At 45.3% G+C, this 26,285-nt stretch overlaps 3 protein-coding genes across 18 annotated transcripts; 2 read left to right on the forward strand and 1 right to left on the reverse strand.

Moving 5' to 3' along the window:
• The first annotated feature begins 584 nt into the window (after positions 1-584).
• On the forward strand, positions 585-5,956 carry LOC119354221. 15 transcript variants are annotated; one of them, XR_005170722.1, is made up of 5 exons: positions 626-1,195; positions 1,668-1,948; positions 2,151-2,223; positions 4,076-4,502; positions 5,485-5,956. XR_005170722.1 is itself a non-coding variant. In XM_037620934.1 (4 exons), the coding sequence occupies exons 1-4, from the start codon at positions 1,149-1,151 to the stop codon at positions 5,600-5,602; spliced, it is 303 nt and encodes a 100-aa protein (XP_037476831.1). In that variant the 5' UTR covers positions 585-1,148; the 3' UTR covers positions 5,603-5,956. The 15 variants fall into 15 exon arrangements, 8 of the variants coding, with proteins under 8 accessions (XP_037476831.1, XP_037476827.1, XP_037476830.1 ...); XM_037620934.1 differs by lacking the exon at positions 1,668-1,948 and having other exon boundaries at positions 585-1,195; positions 4,076-4,149; positions 5,494-5,956; XM_037620933.1 differs by lacking the exon at positions 1,668-1,948 and having other exon boundaries at positions 592-1,195; positions 4,076-4,149.
• Positions 5,957-7,293: 1,337 nt separating this feature from the next.
• Positions 7,294-22,141, forward strand: LOC119354223. 2 transcript variants are annotated; one of them, XR_005170728.1, is made up of 6 exons: positions 7,294-7,360; positions 7,460-7,522; positions 9,028-9,141; positions 9,740-9,813; positions 9,903-10,159; positions 21,592-22,141. XR_005170728.1 is itself a non-coding variant. In XM_037620936.1 (3 exons), the coding sequence occupies exons 1-3, from the start codon at positions 8,983-8,985 to the stop codon at positions 10,114-10,116; spliced, it is 447 nt and encodes a 148-aa protein (XP_037476833.1). In that variant the 5' UTR covers positions 8,973-8,982; the 3' UTR covers positions 10,117-10,310. The 2 variants fall into 2 exon arrangements, 1 of the variants encoding a protein (XP_037476833.1); XM_037620936.1 differs by lacking the exons at positions 7,294-7,360; positions 7,460-7,522; positions 21,592-22,141 and having other exon boundaries at positions 8,973-9,141; positions 9,903-10,310.
• Positions 10,419-13,418, reverse strand: LOC119354220 (phenylalanine ammonia-lyase-like). The gene has a single exon (XM_037620926.1). The coding sequence runs from the start codon at positions 13,079-13,081 to the stop codon at positions 10,454-10,456; it is 2,628 nt and encodes an 875-aa protein (XP_037476823.1). The 5' UTR covers positions 13,082-13,418; the 3' UTR covers positions 10,419-10,453.
• Positions 22,142-26,285: the final 4,144 nt, after the last annotated feature.

Genomic DNA, 26,285 nt, shown 5'->3' on the forward strand with positions numbered 1-26,285 from the left:
AGCTCATTTTACGCGTAGGAACGAGACAAGTCAATTCCTTAGGATGGCAAGTGCCATCCTATCATATTCCTATACTACTCCTAATTCCTACATTTTGATTTCCTCCAAACCGAATGAGCCCTAAAGGGATGATACAGAATCTCCTGGATATGTGCCGATGTACTTCTTAAGAGGAAGTCGTTGAACATTACCAGACATGATGTGGCGGCTGCTGTGACTCATGGTGCTCTGGGCGCACAACCTTCGCCTGCTCACCCGGGGCTTCTTCCACGATGCCCGTGAGATGGACATGGGCTGCATTGAGGACTACTACGATGGCGAGCAGAGCAAGTACGGCCTGGCGAGCCTTGACGATGGCGCGGATGAGCAGCTGCTCTGCAGCGGCAAGTATCGTGACTGCAATAGAACGACATGTTGGAGAGGTGCTAGATATAGTGGTTAAGATTGCTTGTTTAGAGGGAGTTACTACTGTCATTCTTTAAGAGAGCAATCATAAACCCGAAAGGATAATATTCTGCAGGTATGTACTCCTAATATTAAAACCATTCAGCTGCGCATCAAGGACGCTAGCTCGCGATAGCCACGTCGGCGCTGGTCATTTTGCAAAAACGACCTCGTCTTTTCCGCATTCAACCCGCACTCCCCGACTCGTCCCTCTCACTCTGCTCCATTCACTCCCCTCGCCTCGCAGCCGCTGCCGCCACGCTCCTCTCAGCTCTCGCCTCTCCCCCCGCCTCTCCGCCGTTGCCGCCGCGGGGCTCCTCTCAGCTCTCGCCTCTCTCCTTTCCCCTTGCTGTGTCGCCTCCCCTCGGCGCCGCCGCCTCGCCTTGCCTCGGGTCTCCGTTCCACCTAATTTTTTTTTTTAACTTTTTGCTCCAAGCCAGCGACGAATCCCCGGATCTGGCGTCAGCGAGGAAGGATATGGTGGATGCGAGGACGTACACGCCGGATCCGGGCCAGCACAACCACCAGATGGGGGCTGCGGCGGCTGGACACCTTCGAGGTGCTGCCGCGGGCAGGAGAATATCGCTGCAGCACCCTTCGCCGCTGCCAAGCTCCTGGCGCTGGTGGACGCGAGACCCTAAGTTGCCGTCCACCACGAGGTGCTGCTACGGGTAGGAGGAGCTGCTGCCGCACACCACTAAGTGATGCTACGGGCAGGCGGAGGTGTGACCACGACGACGTACCAGACAAGGTACCTGCTCCCTGTCCAATTTCTAGCAATCCAATTTTTTGTGTTAGTACTATGATTTGTGATGGCAAGGAGTGCTGTGGTTTTCTCTAGAGTATTGTACCATTTTTGATGGCAAGGAGTAATCTGTAGCTGTAGCAGTAAATCATTAGAAAATCTGGGCAAATCTGTAGCTTTTGCTCTAGAGTACTGCTCAAGGAGTACAAACTGCAACTACTCCAGCAGTACTCCCTGTATTGTGTTATTGTGTACGCAGGATTTAGATGTGTTGTACTCCTGCCCACTGTAAAATGATCCTCTAAATCATATAGACAGAAGTAGGAGTACTTGTCGAGGGAAACGATGATGGTGGTAAATGATCCTCTAAATCCTGCCCATTGCCAAATGATCATCTAAATCCTGTCCACCGTTAAATGTTGATGGTAACCACCTTGCTTGTTACTCCTTGCTGGAGTACTGTTAACTGAAAATACAGAACAAACAAACAAAATGCATTTGAAGTGGCGTGTCGTGGCCGTGCTGGGATGGTCGATCGATACCGCGCCGATCCGGTTCGACGGGGTCGTCGACGACGTGCTGTGGGAACAGGAGACCGGGCTCTGGTCCCGGCAGTCCGGGGCATGCTGCTGCTGCTCGTGCAGCAGAATGACGGCCGCATCGGCGCGTCCGGGGAGAGTTGCGTCGACCTGGTGGGCAGGTGAATTCGTTCGACGGCGTGCAAGAGTTCTTCGCCCAATTCCACTACCCCAACGCACAGTACGCCCTCATCCCATCTCATCTCCTGCTTAACTGTTTTGCTACTTTTAATTATTCAGTGCTTTCATTTCACACGTATTGAATTACGCAATACTCCATGTGAAAATGGAATGGAGGGAGTACTAAATTTAGGATCAATTTTTCACTTCCTGCCAACAAGTGTGAATTATACTGACATGTCCTGAACTCTTTTGCTGGTCAGGAGAGGCGCAGTGAATGAGAATGTTGGCTTAGAAATTCAGAACATCCAAGAAGTGGTCGGGGGACTGGTTTTGGTAAGTGAACACGGTACAAACTTAGTTCGGTTTATGATTTGGACGTGGTTTAATGTCATGAACCATCTGTTTTGTTTTTGTAATATCTTTTTTTCCTATCTAACAAGAGGTTGTTATTGTTCATTGCCCTGCATTGGATGGTTATGCAGTAAGCCAGTAAGATGCTTCTGTGAACAAGCAAACATTGATGTTTAGATCCTTTACAACAGTACATGTAAATATCATTTCACTTATTTGAAATTCCACACACCCAGTTCATATATATGAGGGTATCTTGAGAAGATCAGTTCTGCCACTGTTGTTGTTGGAGACAGAATTGAACGAGCTCTTCCTTTGTATCATCTTTCTTATATTGATCAGTGATAGTTGTTGCTGCTTTTAGCCCTCGTTTCCGTGAGAACTTGTTCAGAGTGTAGAAAAGAAAAATATGTGGCTATAGAAGCATATATGCCATTCAGTAAAACATGAAAGAAAAATAACTTTGAAATCTATATATTTATTGACTGTGCACCTATTCCATCTTCCAAGTAACTTCTGTGGGGTCATCCTGATCAGAAGTTTATCCACCTAAAGAAAAATTAATTTTATCCGAACTTCATTTCATTTATTATGTTCTCTCACATTTTTTCATTGTATTTATACATGAGGATTTTTTTGTTTCTCTTGTTTATTTTGAAAGTGAGTACCAGTTTTGAATAGGCATTTTCTTTGACCATTTGATAGTGAGTTGAAAGAATATTTTCTCATTTCCAAGTTCCTCGCTACCCCCTCTCATGTTTGAAGATTATTCTATTCCTTTTGTGAATTCTCTTCATGTCCTGAAGAGGAGGTTTCTGCACCCTATTATGCTTCATGTCCTTTATTCAAAAATTAGTTTGATGCCTGGCTGATTAGTGCTGAATCAGATCTAGCACAGAATTACATTTCACAGCATTACCATTATGAGTATGTTTATACAGTTGTTGAGTACCTTTAATTGAATCAGCAGATTGTCTCGTCTACCCTTTGTGTATTAGTTATCCTTCCTTATGGTGTTTTGATTGAATAGAAGCAGATCAGGAGCCTTTGTTGTTGGTCCACTCTAATCCCAACCCTTTGTATGATATTTTTGTCATCTAGATTTTTATAGATGGTTATGTTGTATGTTCATATTCATATGTTGGCTCGGAGATCCCTTTTGTGGCTTCTACTTTATCATGAAGATTGTCGACAAGGATTGAGAAGACATAATTGCTTACTAATTAGATTTCCACAGATGGTTATGTTGTATGTTCATATTCATATGTTGGCTCGCAGATCCCTTTTCTGGCTTCTACTTTATCATGAAGATTGTCGACAAGGATTGATAAGAGATAATTGCTTACTAATTGCTCGTGTGTTTTTCATCTCAGTGCTTCTCGGTGCCCTTCATAAAGAACTTTCTCCCCGGATTGTCTATCAAATCTCCAGTTGGAAATATCAGTCTACAGGCCCGTCTGATAAAATTAACCTTTAACAACCAACTGGATGATTAGCTGCTCCATCATGCTACATACGCCTCTTTGTTGAGTGTTTTTCCCCGTTTTCTTGGAGAGTGCTACCTTTGCAATGGTTTGGCCATAAATCTGTTGTCCGCACAAGTAGTACTGCTAATTTGCCCTTTTTAATGACGATTTATGCTTTCCGTACGCAAGTACTTTATTTGCAGTTTTGCATTAGCCAAATACTGAACTTCAGTGGGAGACATTCACTGTTTTTCAGATTTGATGGAGAAACAAAAAATATGCCGCCAATCGGCGTAATTTTATAACCGTTCTCGTCATCTGAGTAACATCCGAAATGGCTAATCTGATCGGTTTTGCTGCTTGTGTAGAACCGACGACAAGCTTGTTGGCGGGCATCTGGCAGGATCGGTGAACATCCTCTACATGTACAATACCAGCTCAGGCAATTATTAGAACCCTGTCAGTTAGTTAAGCTCTTGTGATCATTGAAAGGGAGGGGGGATTAAGGTGTTTCCATCAACAACCATTTATTGGTCGAGTGGACTCAGAACTGGTTTCGTACTGAAAAATCAGGGTTGGCATCATGATAACAAGCATGGTCACCTTAAGTCTCAACTCTGAGCCTCCTCTTGGAAAAAATGTCCGCATTCCAAACAAGTCCATTTACAGACTCTAAGCCTCCTCTATGAGCACCAAGTAGACACTCTCTTTGCTATGTTTTGGCACAAAGAGCCAGACATCAAGTACTACGTGTGCACAATCAACAAGACATTTGTCAAACCAGGCCAGCGCATGGTATGCTCAAATGCACAGCCTATTCAATGTTTACTAACTTCATAATGTAGCAAGTTGTATCTCCATACCACACAACTCCCACTTTTTATTGTTTTTTAACAGAAAAGATGCTCATTTATTCTAACCGAGTATCTGTGCTTTTAACCTTATCTTTTCAACACCACTACTAATGCTTTAATGCCATCCGCACACTGTATATGAAAATGATTAATTTGCCTTGTGTAAGCCCAATTTTCTTTCATCGCCATTCTTTACCACTCTCATACTTAGTTATACTCAATCAGATTCATTGAACTCGCTTTTACAATATTACTTGTTTTTTCTTAGAGCTCTATAATCTACTGTAGTCGACCATTCAATTACAAGCACATCTATTTTTAGTTCTTCATCTTCCTTTACTACTTCACTCTTTTCATGAGCTTCACCAGCCATTTTACAGAATATAAAATGTTGTTTTCTTATGCATTTTAATTACCTTTACAGCTGTAACTTTGTGATGATACAAACGAAAGTTGCACATATTTTCCTATTTATACTATTGTTTTATCCATGCTTAAAATATAACAAATCACATTCTGTTCATACTACTTAACAGTCAGCAGTTTACTTATGTTACAAATACCAATTATATTCCCTTTCTCACCTGATCAACACCTGATTTGTTGTTATTTTTCTCCTACCACTTACGAAATTTCTACTTTGCCTTTTCTAGCTTACCATTTTTTCATTCATTTGTTCTCTGTTCATACACTAAGCTGTACATACTCAAATCGTCAATTGCACACCAGAAATATTGACTTCTCTTTGCTCTTTCATGAGCCATTTTACTTGACCATTCAGAATGTTGGGTCCTCAAGACGTGTAGTGAATAACAGTACTTTGCTAACACCATTAATATCATGAATATCCATAGAACACGCTCTTATCTTCCATATCACACAACAATTTCTGTCTATGTAAATAACTTACTTTCTTCTACCAGTATTTTCAGGTTAACTATACTGAAGAGAACTTGCAGGACTACATTGATCCAAACAATGATACACTCATGTTCAGACTTGCAGACCGCCATCTGCTCGCCGAATGTTGCATCATGCTAGGAATGGACAAAAGGGCCACTATAACCACCAACTGGCCTGAGTTTCGTCGCCGCGCCAACATTCGCGAGGGAGACATCTGTGCATTTCGTTTCAGGATAACTTCAAAGCGCAGCCTAGTCCTCACCGTGCACTGCCTCTAGATGCACCATCGAAGATGATGCAGCCTCTGTGTCAATATAATTTAGCACTAAGTACTCTTAATTATGTTATATCCTGTGATAACCTATCGGTTGCTTTTGGGTCCTCTTATCACATGCTTTTCAAGACACTAAACCTACGTTGCTGCTTATGTTAAGTGCACTATTGTCAGTCAGATGTTTCATGTTCAGATCCATAATGAGCTTTCTTTGTAAAGTATATATTTCTATTTTTGCTGCTAAGTTTCTTAGCTAAAGCAATCATCCCAAGTGCTAATTAGAATAGAAAAGAGTGTTAAAGGGGCGAGTACAACCAGGCACCGCTCAGCTACCCCTCAAGAGGCGCGCCACGGGCGCGCCCCAACACCTAGTGATGTTATAATTCGATGTGAACCAAGGGCAATTCGCTCGAGTTCTGATCTATGAAATAGATGCCATCAGGAAGGTGATGCCTTCAATTCATCATGTTCTTTGCGTGCCTAATTATGCTCTCATCCTCTTTTGTTGTATTCACAGTGTTTTTTCTGGCCAATGGTTTGTGAATCTTTGCAAGAGGATTATCAGCCCCCCAGTGACATTTGTGAAAAAAATATCATTCAAAGCATGGTGTTCTTTGCTGTTATTGTTCCTAATTTAAAGGGGACTGAGATTTCTACCTAGGAAATTTTAGTGGGGTTACCTTCAAATGATCGGACATCTGAAATAAATCTATTACTAAGACAAAGACATTGTGTTGTTTTTCATAAATTTTTTGAACAGTTTTGGAAGAAGCAAGCATGCAATGTTGATGAAGCCCAGTCGTTGACACTCCGGTATGAACCGAGGGCAGACCATCTCGCCTCTGAAACTGATCTTACATGCAAAGCTCTTGAGCAGCGGCTGATCAATTTAATGTTGTGATAGTAATAAGAGTTGTCGGTACTTCTTCTTTCCTGTACTATAAATACAAACATACGTGCTACACTACTTTTGTACAAACTATAATGGGTGTATAATGGATCTGAGCTCATAATTTCTCTGCTGCCTCTGTGTTTATATACATTCTTGCTTTCCAGCAAATATCAATCCACACACAAGTACAATCACTTTGTGGACACCAGCTCGTATAATCTTACTATTTCTAGGCTTATCCATCTCACTTATTGATACATATGAATAGCATTACTAGGAATGCTCATGTCCATGAGCAAATGAGTGAATGTCATAATGTGGACCAAACGAGCTAGCTCAATGGGCGGCAGCAAACCTTGCACCGCAGATGAACGCCTCAAGACGCGCGCAATAGCGCGCCCCAACCCCTAGTTGGCAAGCAAGAACCGGCCCGTGTGCACGGGCAACGCGAGGACACCAACGCCGCCTCCCCTACTGCGGCGCCGAGCTGTGGGGCAGCGCAGGGCGGCTCAGGTGTCTCGTCGCCACCGCCTCACTCTCCTCCGCCCGTTGATGAGCAGGCCGGGGGCGGAAGCCGCAAAGCTGGGAAATCGAGCTCCGTGGCGAGGGAGGGCGGCTCCGGAGTCTCCTCGCCATCACGCCCCCCTGCTCCGCCCGTCGATGGGCAGGCCGAGGGCTGAATCTTCGAAGCCGGAGGATCGAGTTCCGCTGCTGCGCACGCCAGGAGCAGGTGATGGAGCGTCTCTTGCGCTTGATATGTCGCGATCTGCTGTGTTTTCTTTGCAGATATCCGATCTCGACTTAGCGATTCTTGGTTTCTTTCGAATAGGCTGGATTGCCGAAGGCCAAGAAGACGTTCTTGAGCAAGATAATCAGCTTCAGCAAGAACAAGGTATAGCCTGAATCTCGTGTTTCTTGATTACACTGATTCTTTGCTCTTCTTTGTGCATTCTTGTGCCAATTTTTGTGTTCGGGATGTGGAATTTGTGACCTCAGAGTTCGTGTGGAATGTTGGTAAAAGGGATGAAACTTTTGGGCGAATGTTGGGGCCAATCTGGTTTTATTATACGTGCAGATTAGGCAAATCCTGATTATTACTACGTGCTCTTCTTGTCATCTTGGAATATGGAGGCAAGTGAACAACCTCTCTGTGATTAGTCAAAAACTCGAATATGTTTAAGATTTGGGTGCTGGTGCCTGTATCCATTCATTCTTATATCGTGTGGTAGCATATTCATCGCAGTGTACAGCGTTGGAAAACACTGGGAATATGTCTTTGTTTTAGGCATGCATATCTTGATCAGTGCTCCTGTGAAATTTTAGTTAGAAGTCCTAAAGCCAAAGGTAAGAGGTTTTAATGTAAATGGATGGTGTTATAGGCATAGTTAATTCATATGATTATTCAGGGTTGCTTACCTGGACATGATTCCCGTAGATCATTGGTCATTCACATGCAAAATCACTGACCACCACCCACAAAATAAATAATTAAATTCACTGACCACTTACTCTGATTTTGGTCTAAAAGCTGTGATGTTTGGTTGGTTGGTACCTGAAACCGTCTTGGAAGCCTCACAACATGATTCTTGTAAACAGTTGCTAAAGTAAGATGTTTTGGATTTTGCAGCATCAGTTGTGTGATACTATTATTAGATTCTTCAAAAACTCCATCTCTCATTCCCCTATTTTGTATTCTTAAATCCTGGCTGTGATGTTTTAGTCTGTACAATTACTTATAAGTTTGGCAAGTTATATATGGATCTTAACCACAGGCGTGGAATATGATTTCGTGGAATATGCTTCTTACTTTCTTGTCTGAATGCTTAATAGTATGTTAACTTTGCAATGTGATGGAACAATAGACCTTATACCCTTGAGTGTATGAAACATTGCACATATTTCTCTATTTTTTTACTCAACAACAGCCAATCAATGTCAATGAAGGTTTCTTACATTTATTAGTAGTTCCAACCAATTCCGGAGAACGTGCAAACGAGAAAAGCAGAAGCAAAACAAAATCTGGATCACGTTTTAGATCTGTTGCTGCACAACAAAATTTCCATCAGGCTTTAGATCTGTTATTTCCTAGTTCTAATCAGCATAAACTGAATCCTCTTATCTGCCTGCGCAGTGCAGGCAATTTCTTTCGAGGGCTCCCTTGATTATTGTGCTGAACAGATTCGTGCAATTCATTTACATGAAAGAGTAGATCCTGTGAATGCGTTGGACTTTCGTGGTCTCTACTCAGACTTTAGGCCAGTGAAAATTGACGGGGAGTGTTTCTACAGGAGCTTCATAATTTCCTACCTTGAAATTGTCCTTCTCCCTATTCCTTAGTACACTATAGGATGCATGCTCCCTGATCTAACTATCTTTGTTTATGCCGATGTACGACAGGAGCAAGTTCTTGATAGGCAAGACACAAATGAGGAAGAATGCCTCCTTGCAGCTATTGAAGAGGTGGCTGACGAGGAACATGCATGTTTCTCTGAATTTTCTAGTAGCCACAAAGTAAGTTCCTGACTTTTTCCACAATTGTGTTTTTTCTTGGATAAATATATTCGTAAGGGACAATTCTCTTCAAGTTACTGTACATGTCAAAATGGATTCAGCTGTCTAACCATCATTGTTGTATCATTTGAAGGAGATGCACAATTGCTTAGCAGTAGTGACATGGCATTGCAGTTTACGCCCTGTTGACGCAAACTCAAGTCTGAAGCTTATTATAATATTACAACCTGAAACCCAACTTAACAAAAATGCACCTTAAGTTTATTTGTAAGGGATACTAGTGTGACAATGTAAACCGCAAGAGTATAATTCTATGCTTCATTGAACACTGAAATGCTTCAGACCTGCCGCTTCTCATGATGTAGCCATCTTAACATTCTGTTACTAAGTATTCATACTCTTTAACTATTTTATAGTACTCCTAGATTGTTAATAACTGAAGTTTTTCAGGCGATTTGTTACCCTAGTTATGTTTGTCAATATCTTGTTATTTAGTATCAATAGTGTATGTAAGCACTTTTGTAACCGACGGTATCGCCTTACAGAGCTGTATGGAATGGTTACCAAATGCGATATTTTAACTCACGGATTGTTTCAGGCATTTAAGGAGTTGATAAAGAAAGTAAAGAGCTGGAAGAAAAAATGCAGATTGATCCCCGTATTAACTGAGAGGTTTTTGATATGTTTGGTTTTCTGCAATTCCGGCCAAGTATTGTGGCCGAATGCTTCCATCTCACTGACTTAATCTGCTTCTTTGTCAGATACCTTAAGCGGAAACTTCTCAAGTTCTTCAGCACTTACGATCGAACAGAAGACAGCGAGAAAACACTTCTCAACTTATCCTTCAAAGTCATCAACCTATCTTTCCTTCAGTTCATCCCAATTAATGTTTCTGACACATTTTTGGTGGTTAGTTCTTGTTTTCCTCAGGTTAGTAGCAGCTATCTGGTTATGCTCGCACATGGCGGACTATGAAGAGGTTATACCTGGACTTGGAGAAAATGACAGTGTGACAGATGTGAGTATCAGCATATCTTCCTTCACATCATGTCATCCTGAATTTCCGATCCATTAGTTTCAACGTGCTGATTCAGTAGTAGACTGGCTTCTTTCGACACTTTTCAAGAACATCAACATTTGTCATGAAAATTTGTGCCCTTTTGCTTACATCAGCACAGGCTCTAGTTTCTGCATGGCGCTACAAGTATTCGGAGAGCAAAAAAATGAAATCAAACAACAGTATTATCACTTTAGAAATTGTGGTGCCTTTCAGAGTTCTGAAGCACAGCATATCTTCTCTTCATCTCCTTGATTAGCAGATAGGCAAAGGCTCGCCGTTCCACTCCTTGAGGCATTCCAACAGCGCGTCGATGTGCTTACCCTGGTTCATGGCAATAAACACCTTGTCCACCTCCTCCCCAGGTGACCGCGTCTTCTCTCCGGTCAAGTACACCGTTCCCAGCTCCTCGCGCACGAACCGGTACAGTGGGTATGATCGGCAGTCAGTGATACGGTTCGGTTCTGCAGCAGTGCCATTCTCCACTGCACCTCTAGCAGCCTCAACCTCCTGAGGCAGTGTCGCGCAGAGCTCCTGCTCAAATTTGGCAACCTTGGCAAACACCGAGGTCTCCACATTGCGCTCAGCCTCACCGTTGGCCAGGGCGTGCTCCACCAGCACCGCGCGCATCTTCTTCATGAGAGGGTAGTTGGCGCTGCAAGGGTCGTCCGCGTATGCAAACACCGCCTCGCGGTCAATTGTTTGGAGCAGGTCCTTCTCACAAAAACGTGCGTTGTGGAGGCCACCCATGTCATTTGTGATCAGGGTCTTCCTGGCCACTCTTGTGACACAATTCTTGACGGCGTTCTTGACATTCTCCTCGAGGTGGCGCAGGTCGATGGCTTGGCACAGCGCAACCAAAAATGTAGAGGACATGAGCTTCAGAATGTCGATGGCCTCGGCAGTCTTCCGAGCCGAGATTAATCCGAGGGAGTTAACGTCTTGGTTGTGTTGCTCCGCACTCTGGACATGGTTGGTCACAGGGTTGCCCAAGAATTGGAGCTCCGAGCAGTATGAAGCCATGGCAATCTCGGCACCCTTGAAGCCATAGTCCAGGCTTGGGTTGCGGCCACCTGAGAGGTTGGAGGGCAAACCATTGTTGTAGAAGTCATTCACTAGCTCCGAGAACTGGGCAAACATGAGCTTGCCGATCGCAGCAACGGCAAGCCTCGTGTTGTCCATCGACACACCGATGGGTGTGCCTTGGAAGTTGCCACCGTGGATTGCCTTTCCACGAGATACGTCAATGAGTGGGTTGTCATTGACGGAGTTGATCTCGCGCTCGATCGACTTCGTCGCTGCACGGATGACCTCAATTTGTGGCCCAAGCCATTGCGGCGATGTGCGGAGAGCATATCTGTCTTGCTTTGGCTTCATCAATGGGTCGAGCTCACCAAGCTTCTTTGTGAGCATCATGTAGGAGCTGCCCTCCAGGATGTGCTCCATGATTGCCGCGGCCTCGATCTGTCCAGGGTGGTGCTTCAGCTTGTGTGTCAGATGGTCAGTGTACTCTGGCTTGCCGTTCATCACTTCGCAGAACACGGCTGACAAAACTTCAGCAAGCACACCAAGGACATTCGCTTCAAAGAGAACAATGGACGCGAGTCCAGAGCCCACCGCCGTGCCATTAACCATAGCAAGGCCTTCCTTGGGTTGCAGCTCAAAGAAGCCATGCTGGATGCCCGCAATCTTAAATGCTTCAGCGGCATTAACCTTGGTGCCATCGGGAGCCACAGCCACGGCATTTGGGCGGCCGGTGACAAGTCCCGCGATGTAGGAGAGCGGGACGAGATCGCCGGAAGCGGTGATGGTGCCCCGGAGAGGCAGGCACGGTGTAACGTTGGCGTTGAGCAGCGTGGCGATGGTCTCGAGAATCTCGAAGCGGATGCCGGAGTACCCTTGGAGCAGGGTGTTGACGCGGACAAGCATCGCCGCGCGCGTGGTGGCCGCTGGCAGCACGTGACCATCGCAGCCGGTGCCGAACGCCCCGGCGTTAAGGAACCGGATGAGCTCCCTCTGCAGAGCACCGCCCTCCTTGGTCCTCCGATGGGAGGTGGCGCCGAAGCCGGTGGTGACGCCATAGCTGTCGGTGCCGTTCGCCATGCTGGTCATGACCCAGTCGCTGCTCTCCTTGACGCTGCCGCGGGCGGACTCGTTGAGCTTCACCCTGGCACCGTCGGCCGCGGCCACCGCCGCGACCTGGGCGATGGTCAAGCTGGCGCCCTCCATAACCACCACCGGCCTGCGGTACTCCTCCACCATCCGCTTGACGGCGTCCAGATGGCTCCCCGACAGCTCCTCTGCCGCCTTCCCCCAGTTGAGCGGGTCAGCACTCCGCGGCTGGGCCACGCAAATACCATCGCTGCCTTTGGCGGCCATTGGTTTGATCAACACTGTATCTTGAAGTCTCGATGGAGCTGTTGCGAGAGAGAAGGGCTCGAGTACAGAGTACAGACCGGTGGTCTTTACTGTGTCAGCTGGATTTTTGATGTGGCGACTGACTGATGAAATTGTGGAGCAGCCGTGAGAGAGAAGAGCTCGTTGGAGTAGGAGGTCGGGATGCTCTTCTTGGATGGGAATGGAGGAGAGGGAAGGATTTAAATAGGCAGTGGACTGCACGCAGGGTGGGTGGGGAACTGGGGATTGGTGTGGACTGTGACCGGGATGGTTGGGTTGACCGCCGGACTGGACTTGGCACAAAGGTTGGGTTGGTGGCCTCGTGCGTGCGGACTTTGAACAAGGCCAAGAAAGGCAGCCGCTGCGACGATGGGATACCAGTATAATACTATCATGCAGTGCAAATGTGCTGCACGCGGTTGCTGCCTGATGGTGATGGTTTTCGTCTGCCATTTTCAGGTCGCTGATTAACCATTCGGCGGCCATTTTTTATCAAGTCTGGTACAGGGATGAGCTCCCATTATTGTTCCAGTCCGTTTTAGATTTATTTCAGTTATTAGGTACTTCCTCCATTCCAAATTACTTGTCGTAGAAATGGACGTATCTAGAACTAAAATACATTTAGATACATTCATACCCGCGATAAGTAATTTGGAACGGAGGGAGTACGTCCTAGTCTGATTCTTGTATGATTAGGTGAGACTGGTCCTTCGCAAATGCATGGTATGTACTGTAGCGGAGCTCTGACTTACAGCTTGGCCTTTTGACCATGACTTGAACACGACAAGTTCACACGGGATATTCGGACGAGTTTGCTTTTTCGATAAATATATAGAGGATGATTTTATTTACTCAAAATAAAACACCAAACGGGTTTTGCATAGCCAAAACAGAAAACACAAACAATACTCAGCTTTGCATAACCAAAACACAAATCACTAACAATCTCGTAAAAAAGAAAAAACAACATATGGGCAATTCGTAGATTATGTAGCTACTCATGTTGCGTAAAACCACTTTGAACAACTGTTGGTACTCTGTTCGACGTAGTGTAGTCCACGTATGAAGACAGTGCATACCATAGAAAATAACATGCAAAGGAGAATATTTTTTGCCGTTAAAAAATCATTTGTATATAAACATAGTGACCATAATAAGGCAAACACCCCCACTTATTAGAGTACTGGACCTATTTGAAATTTCATCCAACCAGTGACCATAAATACTGGCAACACTTGCTTATACAAATTGAACGTTATCTAAATGACTGACCACGTAGAGCATGCAGGCGTACCCCTTCGCGTAGCCACCCCTTGGGTGACGCCAGCCCCTCCCCCCCTTCCCCCGAAATCCTAGCCGCCAACCCACCTTCGAGACCTCCCCTGCCGCCGTTGCCACCGGCAAGGGCCGCGGTGGCGGCGGGCCCAGCACCAAAGGCTCCTGGGCAAGTGGTCGTCGCGGGATCTCCCATGAAGCGGAGGGGCGCTTCATGTGGGGATGACAAAGGCAGCAGTTAGGGCGGCACCCCTATGTGCAGCGACGATCGAGGCTTCATTGTTGGCGGGATGGTCGACCTGGAGATGGATGGTGGTGATGGCGGCACTTCATTCACCGAGGCGGGCTGCTACGTGTGCAAACTGGCAGCAACGGTGGCTGTGGATCTGGTGCAGACCCCGCCCAGATCCATCTCGGTGTGGCCTTGGTCGGCCGGCAGCGCGAGGAGGGATTGGTGAGGGGGCGGTTGGAGTCTCCCTGCTGGCGTGCCGACGACGGCTTTCGTCTTCACGACGAGGTTCCGTACGGTGCCAGTCAACGACGAGATCGGGAGAACGCGACTTCCGGTGAAAGTCGTGCCGACTAGGGTCATGGCGGACGATGGCGGCGTCTGTGACGTCGTTCCCTTCTCGGGACGCTCCGAGGGAAACCCTAGATCTGGGTATTCCCGGATTGGACGACGATGACATCTTCGATGCCACTCTCCCTCTTGTGGGCATCATTTTTGTTGGGGAACGTAGCATGCAATTTTAAAAAAATTCCTACGATCATGCAAGATCTATCTAAGAGATGCATAGCAATGAGAGAGGGAGAGTGTGTCCACGTACCCTCGTAGACTGAAAGCGAAAGCGTTAGGTTAACGCGGTTGATGTAGTTGAAGCGAAAGCGTTAGGTTAAAGCGAAAGCGAAAGCATGCAAATCTCTATGTCTCCCACCTGGACTAGATCCCGGATGGAATTGAAGCGTCTTTTGATGTGCTTGGTTCTCTTGTGAAATCTGGATTCCTTTGCCAAGGCAATTGCACCAGTATTGTCACAAAAGATTTTCATTGGACCCGATGCACTAGGTATGACACCTAGATCGGATATGAACTCCTTCATCCAGACTCCTTCATTTGCTGCTTCCGAAGCAGCTATGTACTCCACTTCACATGTAGATCCCGCTACAACACTTTGTTTAGAACTGCACCAACTGATAGCTCCACCGTTTAATGTAAACACGTATCCGGTTTGCGATTTAGAATCGTCCGGATTAGTGTCAAAGCTTGCATCAACGTAACCTTTTACGATGAGCTCTTTGTCACCTCCATATATGAGAAACATATCCTTAGTCCTTTTCAGGTATTTCAGGATGTTCTTGACCGTTGTCTAGTGATCCACTCCTGGATCACTTTGGTACCTCTCTGCTAGACTTATAGCAAGGCACACATCAGGTCTGGTACACAGCATTGCATACATGATAGAGCCTATGGCTGAAGCATAGGGAATATCTTTCATTTTCTCTCTATCTTCTGCAGTGGTCGGGCATTGAGTCTTACTCAACTTCACACCTTGTAACACAGGCAAGAACCCTTTCTTTGCTTGATCCATTTTGAACTTCTTTAAAACTGTGTCAAGGTATGTGCTTTGTGAAAGTCCAATTAAGCGTCTTGATCTATCTCTATAGATCTTAATGCCTAATATGTAAGCAGCTTCACCGAGGTCTTTCATTGAAAAACTCTTATTCAAGTATCCCTTTATGCTATCCAGAAATTCTATATCATTTCCAATTAGTAATATGTCATCCACATATAATATCAGAAATGCTACAGAGCTCCCACTCACTTTCTTGTAAATACAGGCTTCTCCAAAAGTCTGTATAAAACCAAATGCTTTGATCACACTATCAAAGCGTTTATTCCAACTCCGAGAGGCTTGCACCAGTCCATAAATGGATCGCTGGAGCTTGCACACTTTGTTAGCTCCCTTTTGGATCGACAAAACCTTCCGGTTGCATCATATACAACTCTTCTTCCAGAAATCCATTCAGGAATGCAGTTTTGACATCCATCTGCCAAATTTCATAATCATAAAATACGGCAATTGCTAACATGATTCGGACAGACTTAAGCATCGCTACAGGTGAGAAGGTCTCATCATAGTCAATCCCTTGAACTTGCCGAAAACCTTTTGCGACAAGTCGAGCTTTGTAGACAGTAATATTACCGTCAGTGTCAGTCTTCTTCTTGAAAATCCATTTATTCTCAATTGCTTGCCGATCATTGGGTAAGTCAACCAAAGTCCATACTTCATTCTCATACATGGATCCCATCTCAGATTTCATGGCTTCAAGCCATTTTGCGGAATCTGGGCTCACCATCGCTTCTTCATAGTTTGTAGGTTCATCATGATCTAGTAGCATGACTTCCAGAACAGGATTACCGTACCACTCTGACGCGGATCTCACTCTGGTTGATCTACGAGGTTCAGTAGTATCTTGTTCTGAAGTTTCATGATCATCATCATTAGCTTCCTCACTAACTGGTGTAGGTGTCACTGAAACAATTTTCTGTGATGCACTACTTTCCAATAAGGGAGCAGGTACAGTTACCTCGTCAAGTTCTACTTTCCTCCCACTCACTTCTTTCGAGAGAAACTCCTTCTCCAAAAAGTTTCTGAATTTAGCAACAAAAGTCTTGCCCTCGGATCTATGATAGAAGGTGTATCCAATAGTTTCCTTTGGATATCCTATGAAGACACATTTCTCCGATTTGGGTTCGAGCTTATCAGGTTGAAACTTTTTCACATAAGCATCGCAGCCCCAAACTTTCAGAAACGACAACTTTGGTTTCTTGCCAAACCACAGTTCATAAGGCGTCGTCTCAACGGATTTTGATGGTGCCCTATTAACGTGAATGCGGCCGTCTCTAGAGCGTATCCCCAAAACGATAGCGGTAAATCAGTAAGAGACATCATAGATCGCACCATATCTAGTAAAACACGATTACGATGTTCGGACACACCATTATGCTGTGGTGTTCCGGGTGGCGTGAGTTGCGAAACTATTCCACAATTTTTCAAATGTACATCAAACTCGTAACTCAAATATTCTCCTCCACGATCAGATCGTAGAAACTTTATTTTCTTGTTACAATGATTTTCAACTTCACTCTGAAATTCTTTGAACTTTTCAAACGTTTCAGACTTATGTTTCATTAAGTAGATATACCCATATCTGCTTAAGTCATCTGTGAAGGTGAGAAAATAACGATATCCGCCACGAGCCTCAATATTCATCGGACCACATACATCTGTATGTATGATTTCCAACAAATCTGTTGCTCTTTCCATAGTACCGGAGAACGGTGTTTTAGTCATCTTGCCCATGAGGCACGGTTCGCAAGTACCAAGTGATTCATAATCAAGTGGTTCCAAAAGTCCATCAGTATGGAGTTTCTTCATGCGCTTTATACCGATATGACCTAAACGGCAGTGCCACAAATAAGTTGCACTATCATTATCAACTCTACATCTTTTGGTTTTAACACTATGGATATGTGTGTCACTACTATCGAGATTCAACAAAAATAGACCACTCTTTAAGGGTGCATGACCATAAAAGATATTACTCATATAAATAGAACAACCATTATTCTCAGATTTAAATGAATAACCGTCTCGCATCAAACAAGATCCAGATATAATGTTCATGCTTAACGCTGGCACCAAATAACAATTATTTAGGTCTAATATTAATCCCGAAGGTAGATGTAGAGGTAGCGTGCCGACTGCGATCACATCGACTTTGGAACCGTTTCCCACACGCATCGTCACCTCGTCCTTAGCCAATCTTCGCTTAATCCGTAGTCCCTGTTTCGATTTGCAAATATTAGCAACAGAACCAGTATCAAATACCCAGGTGCTACTGCGAGCATTAGTAAGGTACACATCAATAACATGTATATCACATATACCTTTGTTCACCTTGCCATCCTTCTTATCCGCCAAATACTTGGGGCAGTTCCGCTTCCAGTGACCAGTCTGCTTGCAGCAGAAGCACTCAGTTTCAGGCTTAGGTCCAGGTTTGGGTTTCTTCTCTTGAGTAGCAACTTGCTTGCTGTTTTTTTTGAAGTTCCCCTTCTTCTTCCCTTTGCCCTTTTTCTTGAAACTAGTGGTCTTGTTGACCATCAACACTTGATGCTCCTTCTTGATTTCTACCCCCGCAGCTGTCAGCATTGCGAAGAGCTCGGGAATAGTCTTATTCATCCCTTGCATATTATAGTTCATCACGAAGCTCTTGTAGCTTGGTGGCAGTGATTGGAGAATTCTGTCAATGACGCAATCATCTGGAAGATTAACTCCCAATTGAATCAAGTGATTATTATACTCAGACATTTTGAGTATATGCTCACTGACAGAACTGTTCTCCTCCATCGTGCAGCTATAGAACTTATTGAAGACTTCATATCTCTCAATCCGGGCATTTGCTTGAAATATTAACTTCAACTCCTGGAACATCTGATATGCTCCATGACGTTCAAAACGTCGTTGAAGTCCCGATTCTAAGCCGTAAAGCATGACACACTGAACTATCGAGTAGTCATCAGCTTTGCTCTGCCAGACGTTCATAACATCTGGTGTTGCTCCAGTAGCAGGCCTGGCACCCAGCGGTGCTTCCAGGACGTAATTCTTCTGTGCAGCAATGAGGATAATCCTCAAGTTACGGACCCAGTCCGTGTAATTGCTATCATCATCTTTCAACTTTGCTTTCTCAAGGAACGCATTAAAATTCAACGGAACAACATCACGAGCCATCTATCTACAATCAAGCATAAACAAGCAAGATACTATCAGGTACTAAGTTTCATGATAAATTTAGGTTCAATTAATTTACTTAAAGAACTCCCACTTAGATAGACATCCCTCTAATCCTCTAAGTGATTACGTGATCCAAACCAACTAAACCATGTTCGATCATCACGTGAGATGGAGTAGTTTCATAGGTGAACATCACTATGTTGATCATATCTACTATATGATTCACGCTCGACCTTTCGGTCTCCGTGTTCCGAGGCCATATCTGTATATGCTTGGCTCGTCAAGTATAACCTGAGTATTCCGCGTGTGCAACTGTTTTGCACGCGTTGTATTTGAATGTATAGCTTATCACACCCGATCATCACGTGGTGTCTCAGCACGAAGAACTTTCGCAACGGTGCATACTCAGGGAGAACACTTCTTGATAATTAGTGAGAGATCATCTTATAATGCTACCGTCAATCAAAGCAAGATAAGATGCATAAAAGATAAACATCACATGCAATCAATATAAGTGATATGATATGGCCATCATCATATTGTGCTTGTGATCTCCATCTTCGAAGCAGCGTCGTGATCACCATCGTCACCGGCGCAACACCTTGATCTCCATCGTAGCATCGTTGTCGTCTCGCCAATCTTATGCTTCCACGACTATCGCTACCGCTTAGTGATAAAGTAAAGCATTACAGCGCGATTGCATTGCATACAATAAAGCGACAACCATATGGCTCCTGCCAGTTGCCGATAACTCGGTTACAAAACATGATCATCTCATACAATAAAATTTAGCATCATGTCTTGACCATATCACATCACAACATGCCCTGCAAAAACAAGTTAGACGTCCTCTACTTTGTTGTTGCAAGTTTTACGTGGCTGCTACGGGCTTAAGCAAGAACCAATCTTACCTACGCATCAAAACCACAATGATAGTTTGTCAAGTTGGTGATGTTTTAACCTTCGCAAGGACCGGGCGTAGCCACACTCGGTTCAACTAAAGTTGGAGAAACTGTCAGCCGCAAGCCACCTATGTGCAAAGCACGTCGGGAGAACCGGTCTCGCGTAAGCGTACGCGTAATCTCGGTCCGGGCCGCTTCGTCCAACAATACCGCCGAACCAAAGTATGACATGCTGGTAAGCAGTATGACTTATATCGCCCACAACCCACTTGTGTTCTACTCGTGCAAATAACATCAACATATAAAACCTAGGCGCGGATGCCACTGTTGGGTTTCGTAGTAATTTCAAAAAAAATCCTACGCACACGCAAGATCATGGTGATGCATAGCAACAAGAGGGGAGAGTGTGATCTACGTACCCTTGTAGATCGACAACGGAAGCATTTGGTTGATGTAGTCGTACGTCTCCACGGTCCGACCGATCAAGCATCGAAACTACGGCACCTCCGAGTTCTAGCACATGTTCAGCTCGATGACGATCCCCGGACTCCGATCCAGCAAAGTGTCGGGGAAGAGTTCCGTCAGCACGACGGCGTGGTGACGATCTTGATGCACTACCGTCGCAGGGCTTCGCCTAAGCACCGCTACAATATTATCGAGGACTATGGTGGAAGGGGGCACCGCACACGGCTAAGAATATGATCACGTGGATCAACTTGTGTGTCTAGGGGTGCCCCCTGCCCCCGTATATAAAGGAGCAAGGGGAGGAGGCCGGCCGGCCCTATAGGCGCGCCAAGGAGGAGTCCTCCTCCTAGTAGGAGTAGGACTTCTACTAGGAGGGGGAAAGAAGTAGGGAGGGAGAGGGAAAGGGGGGCGCCGCCCCCCCTCTCCTAGTCCAATTCGGACCGGGGGGAGGAGGCACGCGGCCCACCTATGGCTGCCCCTCTCTCTTTCCACTAAGGCCCATATGGCCCATTACTTCTCCCGGGGGGGGGGTTCCGGTAACCCTCCGGCTCTCCGGTTTTCTCCGAAATCACCCGAAACACTTCCGGTGTCCGAATATAGCCGTCCAATATATCAATCTTTATGTCCCGACCATTTCGAGACTCCTCGTCATGTCCGTGATCACATCCGGGACTCTGAACTAACTTCAGTACATCAAAACTCATAAACTCATAACATAACTGTCATCGAAACCTTAAGCGTGCGGACCCTATGGGTTCAAGAACAATGTAGACATGACCGAGACACGTCTCCGGTCAATAACCAATAGCGGAACCTGGATGCTCATATTGGCTCCTACATATTCTACGAAGATCTTTATCGGTCAGACCGCATAACAACATACGTTGTTCCCTTTGTCATCGGTATGTTACTTGCCCGAGATTCGATCGTCGGTATCTCAATACCTAGTTCAATCTCGTTACCGGCAAGTCTCTTTACTCGTTTCGTAATACATCATCTCGCAACTAACTCATTAGTTGCAATGCTTGCAAGGCTTATGTGATGTGCATTACCGAGAGGGCCCAGAGATACCTCTCCGACAATCGGAGCGACAAATCCTAATCTCGAAATACGCCAACCCAACATGTACCTTTGGAGACACCTGTAGAGCACCTTTATAATCACCCATTTACGTTGTGACGTTTGGTAGCACACAAAGTGTTCCTCCGGCAAACGGGAGTTGCATAATCTCATAGTCATAGGAACATGTATAAGTCATGAAGAAAGCAATAGCAACATACTAAACGATCGGGTGCTAAGCTAATGGAATGGGTCATGTCAATCAGATCATTCACCTAATGATGTGATCCTGTTAATCAAATAACAACTCTTTGTTCATGGTTAGGAAACATAACCATCTTTGATTAACGAGCTAGTCAAGTAGAGGCATACTAGTGACACTCTGTTTGTCTATGTATTCACACATGTATTATGTTTCCGGTTAATACAATTCTAGCATGAATAATAGACATTTATCATGATATAAGGAAATAAATAATAACTTTATTATTGCCTCTAGGGCATATTTCCTTCATGGGCGTGTGGCCGAGGCGGACGCGAGGCGGACAGTTTGGGGTTAGCAGCCGTGTTGGGCGCCTCGAGCAAGAGCCGGACATGTGTGTCCATTTTAGTCCCCATTGCCACCTCAAAGGGACAAAAAACGGTTGAAGCGGACGTCCGTTTGGGGTCTTGCGGTGGAGTTGGCCTCAGGTCACTGATTAACCATTCGGCGGCCATCTTTTGATCAAGTCTGGTTTGGAGATGAGCTCACATTATTGTTCCAGGCGGTTTTACAGTTATTAGGGGGCTGTTCGGCAGTCCACCAGCTCCCTGGATTTTAGGAATCTAGGGAGTGCCGATTCACTCACTCCGCAGCTTTGAACTAAAACTCTGTTAGCTCGGGAGTGGCTGAGGGACTCCAAACAGTCCCTAGGTATGTCCTAGTCTGATTCTTGTATGATTAGGTGAGACTGGTTCTTTGCAAATGCATGGTACGTACTGTAGCGGAGCTCTGATGTATGACATGGCTTTTGACCATGACTTGAAGATATACCTGCAAAAAAGACTCAAAGACGGCAAGTTCACACAGAAGACCTCTTATAGGTGTACGTATATTGTCAAAAAGAGCCTCCCCCCTTCCTCGTGTCGCCGCGCTTGTGAAGGCCGCGGCGAGGCCTTTCTCTCGACGCGATAGCCTCCTCTCGCCGACCAGGCCTCCCACGCGATTCGGTCATCACCGGCGGCTGCTGCTCGCGCCGGCGCGGATCCAGTTGTCCCGCCCTTCCCCTCCTCACCTCCCTTCCCTTCGGTCAGCCGGTTGCTGCCCGTCCCGCCCCTCCTTGAAGGAAATATGCCCTAGAGGCAATAATAAAGTTATTATTTATTTCCTTATAATCATGATAAATGTTTATTATTCATGCTAGAATTGTATTTACCGGAAACATAATACATGTGTGAATACATAGACAAACAAAGTGTCACTAGTATGCCTCTACTTGACTAGCTCGTTAATCAAAGATGGTTATGTTTCCTAACCATGAACAATGAGTTGTTATTTGATTAACGAGGTCACATCATTAGCAGAATGATCTGATTGACATGACCCATTCCATTAGCTTAGCACCCGATCGTTTAGTATGTTGCTATTGCTTTCTTCATGACTTATACATGTTCCTATGACTATGAGATTATGCAACTCCCGTTTACCGGAGGAACACTTTGGGTACTACCAAACGTCACAACGTAACTGGGTGATTATAAAGGAGTACTACAGGTGTCTCCAATGGTCGATGTTGGGTTGGCGTATTTCGAGATTAGGATTTGTCACTCTGATTGTCGGAGAGGTATCTCTGGGCCCTCTCGGTAATACACATCACATAAGCCTTGCAAGCATTACAACTAATATGTTAGTTGTGAGATGATGTATTACGGAACGAGTAAATAGACTTGCTGGTAACGAGATTGAACTAGGTATTGGATACCGACGATCGAATCTCGGGCAAGTAACATACCGATGACAAAGGGAACAACGTATGTTGTTATGCGGTCTGACCGATAAAGATCTTCGTAGAATATGTAGGAGCCAATATGGGCATCCAGGTCCCGCTATTGGTTATTGACCAGAGACGTGTCTCGGTCATGTCTACATTGTTCTCGAACCCGTAGGGTCCGCACGCTTAAGGTTACGATGACAGTTATATTATGAGTTTATGCATTTTGATGTACCGAAGGTTGTTCGGAGTCCCGGATGTGATCACGGACATGACGAGGAGTCTCGAAATGGTCGAGACGTAAAGATTGATATATTGGAAGCCTATATTTGGATATCGGAAGTGTTCCGGGTGAAATCGGGATTTTACCGGAATACCGGGAGGGTTACCGGAACCCCCCGGGAGCTATTTGGGCCATAGTGGGCCTTAGTGGAAAAGAGAAGGGGCTGCCCTAGATGGGCTGCGCGCCCCCCCTTCCCCTAGTCCTATTAGGACTAGGAGAGGTGGCCGGTGAAGGAAATATGCCCTAGAGACAATAATAAAGTTATTATTTATTTCCTTATTTCATGATAAATGTTTATTATTCATGCTAGAATTGTATTAACCGGAAACATAATACATGTGTGAATACATAGACAAACAAAGTGTCACTAGTATGCCTCTACTTGACTAGCTCGTTAATCAAAGATGGTTATGTTTCCTAACCATGAACAATGAGTTGTTATTTGATTAACGAGGTCACATCATTAGTAGAATGATCTGATTGACATGACCCATTCCATTAGCTTAGCACCCGATCGTTTAGTATGTTGCTATTGCTTTCTTCATGACTTATACATGTTCCTATGACTATGAGATTATGCAACTCCCGTTTACCGGAGGAACACTTTGGGTACTACCAAACGTCACAACGTAACTGGGTGGTTATAAAGGAGTACTACAGGTGTCTCCAATGGTCGATGTTGGGTTGGCGTATTTCGAGATTAGGATTTGTCACTCCGATTGTCGGAGAGGTATCTCTGGGCCCTCTCGGTAATACACATCACATAAGCCTTGCAAGCATTACAACTAATATGTTAGTTGTGAGATGATGTATTACGGAACGAGTAAAGAGACTTGCCAGTAACGAGATTGAACTAGGTATTGGATACCGACGATCGAATCTCGGGCAAGTAACATACCGATGACAAAGGGAACAACGTATGTTGTTATGCGGTCTGACCGATAAAGATCTTCGTAGAATATGTAGGAGCCAATATGGGCATCCAGGTCCCGCTATTGGTTATTGACCAGAGACGTGTCTCGGTCATGTCTACATTGTTCTCGAACCCGTAGGGTCCGCACGCTTAAGGTTACGATGACAGTTATATTATGAGTTTATGTATTTTGATGTACTGAAGGTTGTTTGGAGTCCCGGATGTGATCACGGACATGACGAGGAGTCTCGAAATGGTCGAGACGTAAAGATTGATATATTGGAAGCCTATATTTGGATATCGGAAGTGTTCCGGGTGAAATCGGGATTTTACCGGAATACCGGGAGGATTACCGGAACCCCCCGGGAGCTATTTGGGCCATAGTGGGCCTTAGTGGAAAAGAGAAGGGGCTGCCCTAGATGGGCTGCGCCCCCCCCCCTTCCCCTAGTCCTATTAGGACTAGGAGAGGTGGCCGGCCCCCTCCTCCTCTTTTCCCCTCCGAGGAATCCTAGTTGGACTAGGATTGAAGGGGGAATCCTACTCCCAGAGGGAGTAGGACTCTCCTGCGCCTCCCCCCCTTGGCCGGCCAGCCTCCCCTCCTCTCCTCCTTTATATACGGAGGCAGGGGCACCTCTAAACACACAAGTTGACACAAGTTGATCCACGTGATCTATTCCTTAGCCGTGTGCGGTGCCCCCTGCCACCATATTCCTCGATAATACTGTAGCGGAGTTTAGGCGAAGCCCTGCTGCTGTAGTTCATCAAGATCGTCACCACGCCGTCGTGCTGACGAAACTCTTCCCCGACACTTTGCTGGATCGGAGTCCGGGGATCGTCATCGAGCTGAACGTGTGCTCGAACTCGGAGGTGCCGTAGTTTCGGTACTTGATCGGTTGGATCGTGAAGACGTACGACTACTTCCTCTACGTCGTGTCATCGCTTCCGCAGTCGGTCTGCGTTGGGTACGTAGACAATACTCTCCCCTCGTTGCTATGCATCACATGATCCTGTGTGCGCGTAGGAAATTTTTTGAAATTACTACGAAACCCAACACTCCCCTCCTCAACTCACCTTCTGTAGACTATCCTACCCCCCTCCCCAACCCTATGTAAATATCTAATGTAACTCTTCTAGACTACTATTTTGTGTCTGTGACTTTCTCTTATTAATTAAAGGTCAATGGGGGCTTCCCCTACTGTCCAGAGGTTTAAGAAAAAAATGGCAATTTGACTTTGGAACAGGACTTTCAAAGTCAATTTCGAATACTACTCCACTCCTGTTTTTCCAGTGCATCTCGCGAAGGATCTCATGAAGGATCAATACTGTGACGCTTGGATAAATAAGCTACAGTAACCCTCGACTAATGTTGCCACCTCACCACGATTACTCTTGATAATCTCGCGTTGATTCAAAACTCGTTCAAATTCAAATTTAAATAAAGTCAAATTGGAAGTTTTCAAACATTTAAAACTAAAATGTTCTAAACAATTCAACTAAATCATAAGTAATTATGGTGGAGAATTCACATCTTTATAATATAATTCAGGCTATATAATAAATAAAACAGTAGTTAAAACCACCAAATAAGGGCCTTTCAATTTTTATAAAATATTAAATTTTTTATTTTGGGATAAGAATTATTGTGGCAGTAGTATATTATAAACACTAATTTAGGTATTGTTTGTGTATTTTATAAAACAAAATTAAATAGAGAATAAAATAGAAAACTACTAATAGAAAAATAAGTAAAACAAAATAGTAAAAAGGAAACACCCGGCCAACTGGGCCAACTTGGCCCAGCCGAACTGGCCCAACCACCCCCACCTACAAAGCCCCCCCCATTCTCCTGTAACCCTATCCCCACCTCCACTTTCCCCACTCCCCGTGATCCCCTCGCTCCCTCTCCACTCCCCTCCTATCCAGATCGGGGCAGCGGACACCGGCGACCGCGCCGCCTCGCGCCACGCCGCTGGCGCCCAACCCCAGCATCGCCCCGCCACCTCGTCACCGTCCTCCTCACGGCCCCG

The sequence above is a fragment of the Triticum dicoccoides genome, chromosome 2A (genome assembly GCF_002162155.2).
Source record: "Triticum dicoccoides isolate Atlit2015 ecotype Zavitan chromosome 2A, WEW_v2.0, whole genome shotgun sequence".
Classification (NCBI taxonomy): Eukaryota; Viridiplantae; Streptophyta; class Magnoliopsida; order Poales; family Poaceae; genus Triticum; species Triticum dicoccoides.